Raw genomic sequence first — 18,954 nt, 5'->3', positions numbered from 1 at the left:
AAGGCACATTCATCTCACTCCACGACATGTTTCTTGGGAGAGGGATGAGTGTTTATTACAAACCACAGCAAACAACGATCCTGATTCTCTCTTCTTGTTCATTTTTTTGCTGACTTTGGTAGAGTTGATCTTGACAGAAACTGGAGAAAGGGGGATATAAAACTGGGGTCCTGTGTAGGTTACAATTCAAAGCAAACTGAAGTGGGAGAAATGCCCAGCACTTCATTCCCTTCTCTGCAATGCTATTACAGTGAAAATGTGCTGCAGTAAGAGGGTAAGTACCAGAGCTGGCAGCAGGGCTTGGTTGTGCTCCAGCCTCATGAGAACAGACAACAAACGCGAACAATCAAATCAGTGTTTAATTGGACAAGAAGTCTCTTGGATACTCCCAAAATAGACCTTGAGTGCCTTTGCCACCCCTAGCACAGCAACACCATTCAGCCCATCCTCTGCACTTGGCTTCCTGAATTCTCACCTCCTCCTGCACACTCTCTAAATCTTAACTCATACTCCTCGTGATTAAACATTGGGCTGTTCTGGGTCACCATCCATAACGGTGTGAGCTTTCTGTGGCAGAGAACTGTTACTCTTCTTTTCATTCATCACACAGAACAACTTGCACATCTACAAATAAAATATTAAAAAGCAAGAACTGTCCCACCAATCAGCCTTATGGACTAAGACTTTGTGATTGCCTTAGAACAGTCTTGGATGCCTATCAGCCTTCCTGTTTCTTCATCTAAACCCTGATCCAACATATTCTTATGCCTTGTTATGTATTGAGTTCATGCACGAAGTAGAGCAGCCATCCTGCCAGCTCATCCCAGCACAGCTGTATGCCTTTAAAGCCTGCATTGTGGATGGAGTCTGGATAAACATCATCTCAGAACATCTCCCTGCAAATTAGGCTGCTGTTATATCTCATTCTCAAAGTTTTCACACTGCTTCCCAGAGAACTTCCACTTTTAACTGCAGATACACCGCGCCATGGCAGATAAAATAAGGAGGACACAAACAAATTACCTGGGACTTTCTTCATTTTACACTCAAGATCAAACTGTTCTTTGAAAGTTGCTTCCTAGAGAAGTTGACAGAGGAGATTACAAGAACACAAGAGAAAAGGGCATCCACAGAGCAGCAAAAAGACACATCTAATTACAAGAATCCACATGCCTAGTCCTGGCAGCTTCCTCCAAAGCTAAGTTTATCTAGCATTTGAACTCATTAAATTCTAATTCAGTGAAGCTTTTAAGCTTGCACGTAGTCTTATTAACATCAGCAGGATTAGTCAGATATTTAATGTTAAGTGTGCATTTAAGTGCTTTGGCCAGATCAGAGCTTAAATCTGCTCCGATCACCTTCCCACAGCCAACTTTAACTATGAGGCACGGGGCTCCTGGGGCATTCTTCTGCAGGGCCACTCCAAGAACTTCCCACAGCAGCATGGGCCCAGTATCTGCAGGGGCAGCCAGGGGAAAAGCTTAGTGATGCGCTGAGTCACACCAGCAACCCGTGGCTGCTGCTGACAGAGCTCAGGTTTTCATTAACTGGGCAATAATAGCTCTGTATAAATGTAACATTCTTGGGATTAAGTGCAGGCAAGTGATACGGCTAGGATGGGGAGGAAGCCAGATGCTATATGGAAAATGGCAGTCCTCTGCAGAACTGCTGTCCTTGGTCATTCTAGGATAGCAGGTGCAATTTCACTATGTCTTGAAAGGTTTTTACTTTCTATTTGCTTTCTTGCATCTTCTGCCTCTTCTTCTGCCTCTTTTTTCCAATCCCTCAAGTGCCCAGTAGCAGCCTACACAGTATAAACTACGTAAATTACAAAAACCCAAACATAGCAAGACAAGCCACATCGATCACACTGGCCCACACAAGCAAGATTTTTCCAGTGATGCTGTTTGCTAAAACACATATTTATATATATGTATAAAAACGTACCAAATGTAAATATGCTTACTATTCTAGGCTTAACACTACTGACACCAGTGGAGTTAACAGGAAACCTTTCCTTGTTTGCGATGAATTCAGGACCAGGGACTTTCCCTGTGGTGCTGCTTTGGAAAATTATAGGTGTGCTGAGGCGAGAAACAACAGATCAGAAGCTGCATACACCAGCAGGAAACCCAACGTGGACAACCTTGAGACAGCAAACAGTAGGAGAGTCTGGGAAATCTAGACGTTTGGGATGCTGAAAGGAAAAGAAGGACAGCTTCTAACCAAATGGACTATATTAAAAGCATTTGCTTTCAGGGAGAAGGAGCAGCCCAGACGTGAAATGTGACAAATGGAAAAATGCCACATTGAGCATGGAAACTTAAAAAAGATTTTCCTGCAGTGGGATGAAGTAAGTGTTTCAGAAAATGAACTGATCTGAATTCTGAGTCTTGTCTCGCACTGACTAAATGTAACATCATTTATTGCCACTTTATACTTGTGTTTGAGCTCAATGGTTTTCCCTGAAGAAATGAGTAATAATATTTAACATAACTGGCATTGTGAAAACTTTAAATTATTCATTTGGAAAAGGACATGCAGCCTTGCTGTAATTCCCACTTCACTGCCACGGTGCATGTAATATATTGTGGTTCAGGTGCTGCAAAGTGCAGACCATAAAAATTTAAAATACTACTTCCCAGGATTATTAATAATGAAGAGTCTCTCACTCAGAGTGGCTTTCAGATTGACAGAGGAGATAAACAAAATGCACTTCTCCTACCAAGGAGAAAGGTTTCAGCCAGGTTCAAAGCTGCCCTTTGTAGTCCCACAAAATGGTTGTAACGCACCCATCAGTTTCCTTTTGGTTCAGTCATGATCACTTTTAAATGACAGTAAGACTCTCAGCTTGCAAAGACATGCCTGCATTCAATTCCATGCAAAGAGAGAACAGAAAATAAAATCTCATGCCACTGACATGGTGGTTTTCTTTGCTGTCATTACCCAACTGAGCATCAGTATCTGAGAAAGACCTTTGACGGAATCCCAGCTGCAGCGTGCTGTCCAGGTTACTGATGATAGCAGAATGGTGACCCCCCAGTCTTGGCACTAAATCTGCTGTCACTGTGTCTGTTTCTATGTGTATGTGCTACGTGCCAAAGGATGGCTAAAATTCACCACCTGCTCCCACGCAAAAATCTCCAGTGACCTACAAGTCTAATCTCACACACAGCCAGCCTCAAAGGGCAAACGAGCTGTGCACAATGCCAACAGCAGCTGAAGTTAAAATACTTTGTAGTAAAAGAGCGTAAGAAAAGAAATGAAAAAAAAAAAACATGTTTTGGGGCTTAAAACAATCTCTCTTTTTACAGGCTTAGGATGGAACATCCATGGAGCAGAGCAGTTCCGTATCTACCAGTGCATCTCCTGTATGTCCTTCTGACACTTGCACGAGCTGGTGCTAGAAATAGGGCACGCCGGTCTGGATGGATCAGTGATCTGAGACTGCATGGCAATCAACTATTGCAGATTCCCAGATTTACAGACAATTAGTCTTTAAAAACTTTCCCAAATAATTGCAGCTATGTCCCACCCCGTGGGAGAGGCAGCAGTGATTCCAAAGCTACTGGATGATATATCTTAGCAGGCAGACTTCCCAGAGATTAATAATAAAATGGGTGAGTTGGATGGATGCAATTCTAGTCCCCATGACACCCCTACATTCTATCTGAATGCACAAAATGCCTGAAATACCATTCACCAAAAGGAAAAAAAGGAGATAAAGGAAAAAAGGAAAAGGATGTCCAATGATTAAATCCACAGCCTCCATAGTCAATAAAGAAAGGCACATTCCATGGGAAAAGGCTGCTTTTTGCATTTCTCTATATCAACTCATCTAATGAGTGTTGTACTAAAAATGATCTTCACAGAGGATGGTAGGAAAAAAGCGTTCTCTTGAATCAGTGCCAGGAGGATATTCCAGGCATAAGGAACATCAGAAAAGGACAAAGACAGCAAATGTAATCAGCCCTGGCATCACCAATGAATGGCAGCACAGAATGCAGAGGCTGCACTGGGAGCTGAAAGCAGCTGAGAAGGGAAAAGCACAGCTCATAAACAAAGAGGTGATTGGAAATTATTCAGTTAAGTCTTCCTACAAATCCCAAGGTTACTACAACCAGCAGGAACCCATGGGAGGCTGTGAAGGGGCGACAAAAATTGATTTCTATAGGTTCAGATGAGGAAGGGTGCAGCAAAGCAGACAAAAGAACCAATCGCTCAGCAGTAGTGACAATAAAATTGTCCAGGATAAATTAGCAGAGCTCCATTGATTTCATTTAAACACCACAGATTTACACCAGTCAAGAATCCTTCCCAGTCTTACTTCGTACACCAGTAAGCAACTGGTCAGTTGGGTTCAACCGACAGCCTTGCTGAAATAACTTACACCTCCAGCAAAGGCATTGCATCTTTAGAATAAAGAATGGATTGCAACAGGCTTAACCAAACACCCATACCCCAACACATTTTTCCTGTGCCCGTTTCTGCTGCCTCTGCAGAACACAGCTCTGAGAAATGCAGTGCAGACATAACGGGGTTTAAAAGAAGCAAAGGAGCTCACGTAAACAGGCATGAGCTGGCCTTAACTTGCCTAACTCAGACACTGACCGACAGCAATGCTGTTAAGGAGAGACATTTCTGCATGGGCTACACAAATCCACAGTCTCCATCCTCCAGAGCTGCAGCAGCAATACGTTATCTGTATGCAAGCAAGGTAGCTGCATGCTGCCAGTGCCTGCGCAGGCTTCGAGCACACTGCGATTGCAGCACAGTGTTGCCCGGAGTGGACACAGAAACCAGAGGTGGTTGGTGTGTTAGGGGAGGGCAGCCAACAGCAGCACGTCCAGAGAAGAAGAGCACGAAGCGACAATAAGGGCTGCCCGAGCTGAGCAGATGAAATCAGAAAGGTTACCCCAGAAACACAGCACTGCCAGCGCTGAGCGTTGCTGCAAATATTTATTATAGCTTAATGAGCAGAGGCGGTGTTTACATCCAAACACACATTTAGAGGACAAATGGATTTGCACAGTGCAGAAGGGGGACAAATGTCAGCGGGGAGGAAGGCTCAGGCTTGGTATTTGTGGAGATTAGGCATCATTCCCCAGATGCAGGAAGGGAAAAATGAGGCAGGACAGCCCGCCCATTCCTTCAGATTTGCAATAAAAGATATAAAAAATTTTTTCACGCTTTCTTTCCCTTTGTTCCCTCCTCCTTCCTTTTACTCTTCCTTCTTTCAAATGCCCCCATCACTAACCCTGCCCCATCACTTCTTTTACCGTTTGCTCCCTCCCACTGAACTCCAAAGCTCTCCAGCAGGGCGAGCAGGAACCCACCACCCAGAGCCCCCAGCCAGCGGCAGGGAGTGCTGAGCTCTGCCCATACAATGAGCAGCAGCACCTCAAACCAGCCCCACGTTGCCCTAGCTGCTCTCAGGGCTCTGCAGAAGGCAAGCAGACATCAGGGCTTCAGGACAGAGCTGCATGTATTCCCTAGGGCACAGGAGCCTACTATTAAGCCTACTATTAATTATGCCTGCTCAGCTGGCCAGGACAAAACATTATTTTCTGCTAAGCCGATAGGGACAGGCTACGAGCTCAAGGGACCCTCCTGATTTTCAGGAATTCTTGATTACACCATATAAAAGCACAGCATGGGCTGCAGCCACAGAGGATAAGCGATGGACCATAGGGTGGGAAGCACATTTGAAGAGAGCAGTTCCATCAATTTTGTTTCTTTCTTGTGCTGATGGCAGGAATTTGTCACCAGAAAAATGATTTCTCAAGCCTCCAGATGCATTCAGAATGAAGAACAATGGACCACATGATAAGCCTTCTGCAGCCTTCCCCACAAAAGACACGCTGGATGTTTTTTTCAGCCCTGACAATAGCTTTCATGAACTTCGGTATTATGTAAAATTAGGATTTTTACTGCCAGAACAGAGGCATTTCCTGCAGGATTACCACTGAAGCCGCTGTGACCAAGAAGTCCCCGGTTGTTGGTCTCATTTAAGATTTCAGTGAAGCAGTGTGGGCTGTGAAAAGCCGCAGATCAGTTAGGATTATCATTGTAGGGACATGTCACAATTACAGCCAAAGCATTTTGCCTACGCCTAGGAAAACAAGTGAACAGCAACCCTTCTGCCCTCTGCTCCTAAAAGAAAAAGACTTCTTTGTTTTGCTTTTTTGAATACAAAAGAAATTACATTCGGAAACACAAAAAGCTAGGTCAAAGGCTTGACACCAGTGACAGCTATTATTCCAGCAAAAATGATTCAAGAGTGTCTGTCCCTGCCTTCTGCAAATGCTCACCAGCAAGAGTAGGGAGGAGCAAGGGAAAAGCTTGGTGATAGTTAATAAATATAAATGCATACGAGGCTTAGCACCCTAGGGGGAAAAATTACCATCCTGGGGATATTTTTCCCTTTTCAGCCATACAGCTGCAGACAGAATGTTGATGCTGCAGAAGGAAGAATGTGAGCCTTTGCAGGAGACATCCTTGCTTGGTGCATCAACACCAACAGCATCAAGGTGGGAATCAGGGGGAGCTGACAAGCTCACAGCACATCAGAACACAAACTACTTAAGGAAGCGTGCCCGAAAGGACAGCCAGCAAGTTAATGCATAGCTTTAAGTATTTCTCCCCTATACCACGTGATTTATTCTAATCAAGAACTGTCTGAAAAGAGATGGGTTTCAGGAATTACATCACATGAGCAAGTCTCATTTTGATGGCCTTTCTCTGTATCCTTTCTCTGAAAGTGGAAACAGATACAAAAAAATCATTTGGAAAGAGGTCAAGCTACAGTGAAACAACTACAGAGACCAACTCCACTTACAAAAATATTCTTAAAGCAAGGAAAAATTCAGATATCTAAAGCCCAGAAGAATGATTTTCAGTCTGTAGATGCCATGGGCTTTGTGGGTTGCTTTTCAGGAGATACACAGATTAGTATGCTGACAAACCACAGGTTTGTTTTTCTTTGACATGCTTGCATGTGTCTAAGACTGAGCTGGGAAAAAAGCAGTGGTCTACGTATTAAAAGTGCTTGAAAATCTTTGCCGTGCATCATACACACACAAAGCGAAGGCGTTACTGCACACAGTAATAGCAGTGGGCTGCCCAGCACAGACCCAATATATCTTGGATCAGAGCCTTCCTCACTTCACTAGAATGGAGCTAGAGCAAACACACAGACCCAAGCTACTGCCAAACCCCCTTGTTCTGGTTTTGATGCACCCTAAATTGCAAAACAAAACAGGCTAGATCTGGGTTGAGAGCTTGCAGCATCATAAATGAAGATATCCTCTAACGGCCAAGATAAGCCCAGAAAAGGGAATGCGAAGCAGGTGCTTGGGTATTTTTCCCCCTCTAGATTTCAGCTACAGGAAAATGTCAGGGGGTACAGCCCTTTGTTGCAGTGGCACAGGAGATGTTCCTTGAAAGAAGCTTGGAGGCCAGGAGCATTGCCTCCTGGTGGATAAAAGCGAGCAGCAGTGGATTTGCATTTAGGAAAACGACAGTAAAACCCGTCTGAGTTCATACACACAGATCCCAGCACCAAACCGCTTTTACCTCCAGTGATTTCTGCAACATTCCATGCAAGAGGCACAGGAAGCACCCTGGTTTGTGCTGCCTGTCTCACAAGTTAAAATCAACTGCTGGCAGGTTTGGCAAACGCACAGAAAAACGTCAAATTGATTTCTGTATTGTGTTGGCTTTTTCTTTTTTTTTTTTTTCTATTCTTTTTTTTTTTTTTAATAATTAAATCTGCCTACTGACTGCAGGGCAAGTCCAAACAAAAATTCATTCTGAAGGACTTGAAATCCATGTTTGCTCTACCCCGGGCTCACAGTCTTACTGAATTCAGTAGCAGCTTTGCTTTTCCAAGTACAAAGCTTAAGTTTCCCCCACCACTTAACCTTCAGCCAAGCTTTTCACCTAAGGCCCCACTCCTTATTATCAAGTCTTTATGTGAACCCTTTGCCCCAGGGTGAACTCACTCTCACAGAATCTGTTCTACAAAGTGCAAAGGAAACAGGCAGTGAATTATTTTGCTTTTATCACAAATAATCTCTCCTTTTGGTAACAGATCTTCAGTTACTGTCAACTCTGGGTCTACTGCACACAAGAGCTGAACCACAGCCTGCAGGAATCAATACCATTGACTCTAATGATTTCTGAATCATGCTTAGCTCTCCTGGAGATACATCCCACTCTCCCAGCAAAGAAAAATACAGATGTCAGTAGATGCACTGACACTAATGTATGCTAATGAAGGTAATGTAACCTAACAACATGTGAATTATCGATGTAGGCATGTTGGAACAGGAAAATCAGCACAGAATCACACCGGACCAATATGCTCCAATATTTGAGCACCAACAGGCAATTGGAATGTGATGGTCGTGAGAACAGTCATTACCACTTTATTAGCTTGAAAGGATTTTTGTTAGGTTGTCCATGTCTCGCCTGATACACTAGTCATTATATTTCACATCATGCAACAGTGTGTGTGATATCAATAAGCCACTTGCACCAGCATCAGATGAGTTACTGTTACACACCAATACTTTCCTCTGACCTTCCCAGACATTTGTCATAAACCATATTGCTTTGCCTAAGTTATTTTGCCTAATTGTTATGATGAGAGTCATAGACAAAGGCCAGTTTATCCTCTCATTCACAACAATTCATGGGAGCACAACTCTCCTGAATGCAGTAAAATTTCTCCCAGTTGCCATGAGGCCCATGGGGAATGAAGTTAACTCCTTTCTCTGGTTTGCCTCTGGTTCCCAGGATGTCAAGGCATTTGACTCAGTTCCATCATAAAATAAACTAAGTTTGTCTATCGAGACAGTTTTATCACACCATCATCATGTATTTAGAGAAATTTCATTGTGCACTACAGTAAAAAGATGATGTATATTCAATAGTAATCAGTGTTAATTTTACTATTATTCCATTATCCTGTGAGATCTAATCATTCTGTCATGTACTTTCGAGTGAGTTGGCTCCATCTCTGTGGTATCTGGGAGCTACACTGCAGACAGGCTTTGTTTTTATAAGCACTGTTGGGGCATACAGATTTTTATGATCTCATCACGTCCTCACCAGGTTGTATTGATATGCACCAGCGCTGCATCAATATTGACAAAAGACTTCCCAGCATATGCATTGCACCTAAGAAACCCCAGCCTCCAAACCTCAGCCAATCACTGGGGGACCTTTCTGGACATTTTAGTGCTGCATTCAGCGCTGAGAATGTGGAGTGGGCAGGGGAGAAAGCTGTTCCCTGGCAGGTGGGACCAGTTGGGGATACCAAACGTGGGATAGCTCCATCACCACCCTATGGATGGGGGAATTCATGGGTAAAAAGCAGCATCACAGATGCCCAAAAGAGCTTTGCACAGCTACAGAGAAGAAAACAAAGCTTGAGTGAGATAATTAAAATAGCTTCTTATTTTGAAAGAGTCATCACATTACTGCCAGTGCAGGCAATTAATCTTACTGATAACAGTTACGCACTGTAAACTGCTCCTCGATTTCTCCAGTGTTCATAATAGAAACACACTAAGCATTATCCACTTATACATATGAAGGAATATTTGGATATTTTCTGAGGAGGGAAGGAGTAGGGGACAGCTGTGTGTTCATTTGCCACTTTAAAGCAGATAAACACGGCATGAAAGACACCCTCTTATTTACTGTATAGACACTATGCCACAGCCTTTCTCATCAGAGACCACTGATGGACACAGGGCAGTGGAACCCATGGGGCAGTAAACCCAGTGTCTGTGTGTATGGCCACGCAGGAGTGCTGTTGGGTTCTGCTTTACCTTTTCCGGAGCCGGGAACTGCAGGTGATTTACTTCCAAAGGTGTGATCAAAGGAACTGTCTGAAACCCATCTTCGCTGGATGGTGGTTTGCTGTTCTTGTCGTTCAAATTACTCCCCAGCTTCACCATGCTTGGACCTTTCTTTCCAGACCTAAATCCATTGAGACGATCAACGTCAGAGGGGCAGCGGGAAGAGGATTTCTGCCTTGCCCAGCTCGCTCTGCCTTGGCATATTGCTTTCCTGGCTTTGCAGGCACACGACATGCCCCACCGAGGCTGACCTCACCCATGGATTTCGCAGCGCCTCACGCAGCCGCCCCGCAAACACATCTCTGTGCAACACGGCCGCTCCCAATGCCCCGCCATTGCCAACACCATCCCTCAAGCAGCACCGACCGCCCCAAATGCTGCCCCATCCCTCTGACCGATGCCCCCCTCCCGCTGCGCACCCGCACCCATGTGCATTCCGTGCTCCCACACGCTCCCCGATTTCCCGCAGCCCCAGGGGTCGCCCCTCCCGCCTCCCCCAGCCCCTACTTACTGCAAACCACGCGGTCACTGGCGGCGGCTCGGCGCGGGGGCGGGAAGGCTCCTCTTAATTTTCACTCGCCGCAACGAAATGAATGCGAAGGGGAGCGGGCGGCCGCCGCGTGCCGGCGGTGCTGAAGGGACAGCGCTGCGCGCGGCTGCGGCTCCGCAAGCGCGACTGAGGGCGGGCGCGGGCGGCTGCTCCCACCTCCCTCCTCTCGCCGCCGCCGCCGCCCGCCGCGAGCGCGCCCCCGCGCGGCCTCGGGCACCCCCTGGCGTTCCCGCCGCGCACGGCCGCGCGCCTCGGCGCCCCCTGCAGGCACCAGAGGGAGCCGGGGGCTGCGAGGTGGCCTTTGGGGTCAACCCGAGACCCAGCAAGGTTTTCACTGAGATTAGAGATTACACCTCCTGCAGACCCGCCAAGAAAAGATACGTACATATAAAGGCGGCAGTGCGCATCCCAAAGAGGCAGGAAAATGTGGGATCGTAGAGTCTGTCGTACAGTCATAGAATCAGTAAGGCGGGAAGAGGTCATCCAGTCCAACAGTCCATCTATGGATCCAATCATAATTCTCCATGGATTATGCTCTGTGAGTCTGAAGAGGCAATTCAAACCCACTCACTAATAAGGATTATTAGATTGTACCAATTTAATCAATAACTTATGATTGCACTGATACCAGAAATCACCCAATCATTACTCATCAGGGATGGGATCTGTGAAAATACAGCATAGAAAACAATAAATCATTGGAAAAGTCCACCAAAATCATCTCATCCAGCCCCAACCCATCCCCAACAATACTGCCCACTGTGCCACACACGCACGGTTCTTGAACGCCTACAGGGCAGTGACTTCAACACCTCCCTGGGCAACCTGTGCCAGCACCTTGTCAGAACCAACATGTTATAAACCCTGAAAAGCCCTTTGCTCACGGCTCTGTGCAGAGATGAATGTCATGTTGCCATTTGGCTCAGGATGATCTTTAGGGCCTTCAACATGTGGAGGCTGTAAGAAAATCTAAAAGCACAAAAAGCAGATGATGACAGGAGCCCAGTCTTGTCCTAGACATTATCAGCACTCCAGATTCTACACCAACCCTTAAAGAGCTTTGCAGGTGCACTGGAATAGGCTCCTATCAGAGCACCCCATATCATTCATGCATCCCATCTCTCAGGCTAGTGGAAACATCTGCGGAGTGCCCACTTCAGCTAGAAGAGCTGATCCTCCCAACACTCTCAGCCTTTTCCCATATGACAGATAAACAAACAAACAAACAAAAAACAAACAAAAAAAAAAAAAACAAAAAAAAAAAAACAAAAAAAAAAGACAGCAGCTTTTTCCCTAACATTCATTACATTACAGATTACACCACGTGAAGTGATTTGACTATCCAAAGAGTCACAGACTCTGCAGTTACCTTCTACTGAATGCATACATTTGAACTACTCTGGCTCCTCTCTCAGCAAAAGAGCTGTTTTCAATTGAGGGATTGGGAAATACTACTAAAAAAATGCAAAGGAAACAATTGCATTGTAACTGCACAGAAATGGCACGGTGGTTTTCTATCTTTATCTGGCAATTACAAAGGGGCATGAGAGTGCTTTGTTGAAAAGCAAAACGATGCCTTTCATAGTGTGAAAATGTGAACCATGACCTGAAAGCCAAACTATTTTTATGCATGTCAACATCAGTAATGAATGTTCTACTGTCCAAATACTGTCCTAGCAACAAGTAGATAGATCCTCTTACTTAAAAATGTCTTAAGCAACAACTTTTGCAAAAACAGTCACTTCATATCTCCAGAATCACTTGTGCAAACCCATGGGAATTGTGGTTGCACCATGAAAAATGAAGTTGCCAGTAAGGCACCTGCTTGTTTAGCTTGTCTACTCCCATGTATGCAGTGATATGCTTGCAGAATTTAATGCATTACCTTCAGTTGGTTATACCTGAGTACTCTTCTGCATAACATAGCTAAGCAGCAATGAGGTGAATCCCATACCTCCATTGCATTTCTTCCACTGCTAAATACTTTCCATGTAGCTGCAAATCTGATAGCTAAACAGAACTCAGTTCTGCTGGGGATACTCTGTATAACCCCGAGAATGCAGATCAATCTGCCAGCACTCTAGCACTGGCAGTTAGAGCCAGGTTATCACTAGGAGAATCCCAGCAGGAGAACCTGTGATAAGTGAGCAGATGCAGTTTCTACCTTACAACTTTTCAGAATAGGAGCAGATTTCAGGCAGTGTCTTTTGGTGGCACCAAGTGAGAATGCTGGCAAAGTAGCAGAGGGAGGTGTGCAGGGAGACACCATATCCCTCAAAGCTGTCCCTTGCATGATATCCTCAACTGCCTTTTTTTTTTTTCTCTGTGAGGCTGAACCATCCCTGTAATTACTTCAGGTCATACGCTCGATTTCAATTTGAAAATACCTCTTTGCCAAATGCCAGCTTCACAGGGAGACACAACTTCCAGCAGTAAGTAAAAGCAGGGTGCTTTATGGAAAACTACGCGCGCTTAAAGTTGCTAGCAAGATCCTAGAAGAGAACATTCTCTACAGACAGCACGAATGTAAACCCAAGTGAACACGACAAGTGAATTCGCTCTTATGGAACGAACACAGAGTCTGACATTTCCACCCACACAGAGCAAATCAGTGATGGCAATAAGACAAAGCAGCAGTATGAGCAACATGAGGCTCCAGAGGAATAAAAACCACATGCCTTCTGTCAACAAAAATATATGCTTCTCTTGATTATTTTAATAAGACTCCCGTGATGTATTTTCTATTTTCAGTTAAACAAATCAAAGTGGAATTAATGCTTTCATTACCAGTTTACACCGAGGATTATTGTCTGTCTTTAAGAGGCAGAGTATTTGCAGCAAGGTTTGAGAACTTCTCACTGTATTCAAGAATTCTGCGACCTGTAAACAAAATGTCAGCCTCCCCAATTCTGAACATAGAAATCAACTGCTCTTCGATGCTCATGAACATTATTTTCCGTATTTGCTCCATGATCTGTGAAAATCTTATGGTCATTACCTCTCTTCTTCAGATATATTTCCTTCACACTATGCACTTTCCTTGCAGCGTTCTTGTAAATTATTGCAGGTAATATTGTTTTTATCTGCTTTCAAACACTGAAAAAGTGGTGTTAGGCACTCAATGGAAGTATCTGAAAATAGATGGACCGGCTGAAATTCTTGAGTTGAGAAACTGCAAAACTTGAAGGCTCACCATGAAGACAGTCTCAGGAAACCAGAGCTGCGGAGGCAGAGCAATGCTAGAACACCAGCCACGTCGGGCTCTTCCAATGAAAGATCGGGTTTGTCTCTCAGACATTCCCATCAATTCATTTCAAAATGAATCCGAAAGAGCACTCAAGAGAGCTCAAGAGGAGCTTGAGGAGGCATTCAGGAGACAGCTTAAGGCAAACTGAGCTCCGATTTGAGTCATGTGACTTAAGAAACCTATGCAGTTACAAATTCACATCCAAGTTCTCCTCTAGATAACACCACACTGTGATAGAAAGTAACATTTAGAGCACATCAACAGGGAAAGCAATCTTACCGTATTAACTGAAATCCCAAGTAGACCTGATGAGGTTATAACAGGGCAAGTCTCAGTGCCCAGCCATGCTCTAAGCTGCTCCTCATTTCATGTCCCCATTGTTCTGCTCAGTCTGGGCTGACAGATTGAAGTGAGAAGTTCATGTGCATTCTTTTCCTTGGGAGATCCTTCCTGGACAAATTAGCATCACAGTCAAGAATTTTTACCCTGTAATTCAATAGATTTTAAATATGAAAGGGTGTAAAAAGTGATCACAGGTATTTCAAGTTGGGTTTAACTACTTGTAGCTTTTGCTATGGAGATCATCCATTATGCAGAATTCCATCAGCAATGCTGACTTTCTTTCATACATTCACTGGGAACAAGAAAATAAGCATAGAGCAGAACAGGAAAAAAAATGCTATGTTAATTAAGTATTCATTTCAAAATACAAGAGTTTGCAAAGATTCTGGAGGAAAGGAACCACGGATCAGTGCCTTAATGAACCTGTATGCAATAAATTTCATGCATGAACACACTCTTGTCATGATCTCCAGTAATACTACAGTAATCAGACATTTCTTACTCAGCCCAGCAACATTTAGAATTCAACAAAATCTCTCAGCTGAGACACATGTGAGCCTACAGTTTAGAGCAAGAAGTAGAGAATCTCTCACTGATAGGCCCCTGTGCATACTGTGCAGAAGATGCAATACAGTCTGACCTAAAAGGTGCCACAGACAACAGGAAGTTCAAGTACACAGCATCTTCCAAGAGGTTTTCCTCCTATCTCTGCATCTAGGCATACTCCCATTTAATTTACAGCCTCCATATTTTTTTCCTCTAACAAATGAAGCTGCAGCACCTCCATTTTCACTAGCTACAAGGCAAGCAGAAAAACTTTCAAATGTATATATTTTTTTTCCCCATCAGATGTCTGTGATGCTGTCACTGACAACAGAAGAGCTTCCCATAAACATTTGTTAAAATTCACTGTGGCCTTCATATACTTAACATGGTAGGTTCATCTGCTACTTCCATTTGCTGGAAATGCTATTATGCTACACTCATTGCAGTATGGTCTCTTCAATTTTTATGCAAATTTCTATCATCACAGTTATATAAGTGCTTATGCAATGAAAATATACATAATACACAAACCTGTCACTGAGTGTTATTTACAGGAGCTATAAATCAAGGTTGTATCCTGTTTGGTTTTATATTTCAGGATCTACTGCACACATACATAAAATGTCACTTCTGCACAAAATTTGCTTTAAGTCCCCTTCTTCCCCCAAAGAATAGAATTGAATTGTCTGCTGAAGGCTATTCTTTAGTCAGAGGCCATGGAAAGTGGTATTACATGTTTTGAAGTTAAAACACGAACATCGACTACCAGCAAGGGCCCTAAAGACAAAGACATTTACGGGTATAAATGTTCAGTGAACACAAAGGTCACCTTATTCTTTCCCGAAATCTGGCCATAGTTGAAGCTTCACATCCTGCTCTCAACTTTTCTCAAGAGCTGAAATCTTTTCATGGAAGGAAATAGCAGTGAAATACGATTAGCCTTGGTGATGGCCAAGTTATAGCCTCACAGGCCATAGGATTGCAGAATCACTGCTGTTAGGGCAGCAGAATCTGATTCATCTCAACACCAGAGCAGATGGGGCACAAGTAGTAGAGCTGCCTGGCGAGCCAAGCCTCCAGTTTGCAGGAAATGTGGTTTTATCTGAACTGGTGGCATTGCTCCAAATCAGGCAGGAAAGAAACTCCTCTGAAAATGCCCACAAACTGGAAATTCCCAGAAAGGCCACTTCAGAAATACCAAAACACTTCCAAAACACAGATCCCAAAGTTCCCGAGTCCAAGCTGATCAGTGGCACTGTCTCTGACAGCAGCAGCTCGGCACAGCAGCAGTGAGAGCACCCAGGACTCAGCGCAGCCCTGTCACTGAGATCTGCCCAGGGAAGCCTGCCCAAAGTCACAGCTCCTCAACAGGCCTGCCTCTGGCCAAGCCTCCTAGCACTTCCAGGCATGGAAATCAAAGTGGAGATCAACTCCCAGGATTTTGGAAGTGCTAGCCTAACAGCATAGGCTAGAGTTTCAAGCCCTCTAGCCTTGGTGTCTCTGGGCAGACATGAGAGGCTTCAGCTCCCAAGATGACAGACCAGAAATGCTCCAGGAGCCAGGGGACCTCAATTTGGAAAGAACTCACCAAGTTGGAAAACTTCCAATCAAAATATTTCAGTCCTAGCAAATGTGCTGTTTCCCATTAAACTTGTTTTACCAGTAAATTTCTAACTGAAGACCTTACTCTCCATCACTTAGTTTCCTACAGAGTCATCTGTATTTATGAAAACATGGCACAAAACAATGTCTTTTCAGACCAGCTCTGAGATCTTGAGACAAAATCTGGCACTGGTGCTTACTGATAGAGGAATTCAGCAGCAACGCCTCCAGCTACTCTGCCAGCTCCAGCTGCTCCATCCCACCTCAATACCACAACGTACCTCCTCAGATCTCTGGCAGCTGTTCACAAGGCTGAGCTGAAAGGATTGTTCTTGAACTTTCCCAATATGCTAGTTTTTGTTCTGTGTAGAAAGGTAAATTACGTCCAGAGAAAAAAAAGCTGCAGAGCAAAGAAACATCGTGACCTCTATATTCGCACATCTGCTTCGGTTCACACTCCAAGTGAGATTTGTTATTAAAAACTTCAGGTAACTGGTATGTGTTCTGAAGAATGTGAAAGAACAACACTGCTACCCAGGATCCACAGCAGGATGGAACGACACTTGGTTTTGCTTCTGCGGTGATGATTAAAAACTTCAGAGAAGGGTCAGCTGTTTGATGAATCTCAAGCGAATGATCTAGTGCCCTGAGGTTCCCTTATTTATTTCTGATTCCTTTTAATAAAGAGATTTTAAATAAAGTTATTCCTGTATAAACAATTCATTTTTTTCCTATGCCACTTAGCTTATACAAGGATATTTTAGCACAACACAGCAATTATTTCCTTTTTTGCAGTTTTTACCTAAGTGATCACAGGAAGGAAAAAAAGAATCCATTGCAACAGGGATCTGAGAGGATGGTGACAGTGTACATGTCAGTTGAATTTCTTCATACATCCTGAGTTCAATTCTTCTCTAGGTTGGTTTCCTAGTAGTTTAACTGCTCTGACTGCTGTTGTTCAAAAGAGTACTTTAGAAAGCTGGTCACTGCAACAGAAAGCTAGAGAAGGAACTGGAAACTAAGCCCAGAAAAATTAGAAATCATGCGAAGAGTTAGAAATGGATCCTAAACCAGCAGGTATCTTCCCGTCCTGTTGCATTAGCTGATTTGTCCCACAGTGATTTCAAACATAAGATCCCTTTCAAAGTAACAGCAATCAGAAGTTCTTTTCTATTAGCAGACCCCAACCAATTAATTACATTGTCACCACCACAGGGTTTTTGGGAGGCGGTTTCTGGCCCCTGCCTGCATTATCACACACCCCCCAGGCTGGGAAGCACTGCTGCTCACCACCTTGACCCCCAGACATGGGCTGGATTCTTGAGTGGGCTGCCAGTGGGGTGATGGCAGAACAAGGGCATGTTGGAAAAGGGTTAAAATAAGTAGGTAAGAAGGCAGATGTTAACAAAGATAAAGTCATACGGCATATTAATGCTATGTAGGCTTTCTCCTCAAATCACCACCACACCTGGATGAAAAAGCTGCAGCACAGCAGAAGCACTAAAGCTTCATCTCCAGGGCCATCTGTGCGAGTAAGGGGACAAGCTGCAGCTTACAAGGAAAGAAACATCAGAGCAGCAACTCTACAGTCTGTGTCTATAAAGTACTCCTCATGCAAACATTACAGTGACAGAACTGGAAGACTATACCTGTTATTAAACAAATAACCAAATTCATGCAACTCCAAACACGAATTTTGAAAATACCAAAGAACTGTGACATTTTTGCTCTGCCAGAAAAATGATCATGTCTTGATTGAGTACTTTGCTTTCTCACTTCCTTTTACAAGCTGAAATGTCAACTATTTCAAGTCAAATCAGAATTTTACTCAACTGCAAATCAGAAGAAAACCACCTTGATGCCAGAACTGCCATCAGGAGGACACATGCCATTTACATGTTTGCAGTTGTGCTGCTAAGTAAACGGAGATTAAATCCTTCTAAATGCTTTGCTGCTTAATGACACAATCACTGGCATGTTATTAAAGCTCAACACTGACATTCCAGTCACCGTGTCTGCAAACAGTAAGACATTATGCAATGAGAAAAGCATCCTTTTATTGAAACCAATGATGTCTAATTGTGACAGGTGAATGTTTTACCTATGAAGCTTGTATACACACTATTTGTATGCAGTCTTTGTATTCCATTTACACAATTTCCTAGTTTAAAAGGTTTTAACAGTCAAGAGTCTAAGTGTAAAACTCCAAAACAGAAGAAAATGATACTGTGTTAATGAAATCAGCTAGGTGAATGCCTTCTGGTTATGATGATATCATAAGGGGCCTCATGATGAACAGTGAGGCAGGAAACATTCACCTAGTTCTAAATTCAAAATATTTGCTGAGATTCATGTCTAAATGGATGAATGAGCAGAAAGGTAATTGTGTGCTATTTTAATGTAACAAAATCAAAATTATTCAAATCACTAAGAACAAAAACGTTTCTTTATGCTGCGTGGGGTTCTGCTTTACTGAAATTGCTTACGATTCTGACAGGCTACAAAAAAACAATAAAATAGACATCAGCACTAAATGTGAGTCTTTATTCTTTTACAAGCAAACTGTCACAATACTATGCTCACTAAAAAGCTTCCAAAAACTAATAACTAAGTGAAATATCAGACTTAATGACTTCAAATATCTTGCAACAAGCTACTTAAGCCACTCTAAAAACAAACCTGTTGAACAGCAGAAACATACATGCCAAACAAACAACAGAGAAACAGCATTCATCTAAATCATTTGTAGTCTTCTCACTAATTTTAGTAGGATCTAGATGAAAACAATTTCAGTAGTT

General features: G+C 43.5%; 1 protein-coding gene across 1 annotated transcript in view; it reads right to left on the bottom strand.

The window, feature by feature from the left end:
• The window catches only part of NSG2 (neuronal vesicle trafficking associated 2), a gene marked incomplete at both ends in the record, with an annotated part of 33,530 nt that extends 23,562 nt beyond the window's left edge, over positions 1–9,968 (bottom strand). The window contains one exon of the mRNA XM_079542631.1: positions 9,840–9,968. Coding sequence (XP_079398757.1) covers positions 9,840–9,968 — 129 coding nt within the window. The remainder of the gene's footprint in view (positions 1–9,839) is intronic.
• Between the last annotated feature and the right edge of the window lie 8,986 nt (positions 9,969–18,954).

This window comes from Tetrao urogallus (assembly GCF_951394365.1).
Source record: "Tetrao urogallus genome assembly, chromosome: 14".
In the NCBI taxonomy this organism is placed as follows: Eukaryota; Metazoa; Chordata; class Aves; order Galliformes; family Phasianidae; genus Tetrao; species Tetrao urogallus.
The sequence above is the reverse complement of the archived record's forward strand: the minus strand, read 5'-3'. Positions and strand labels throughout refer to the sequence as shown.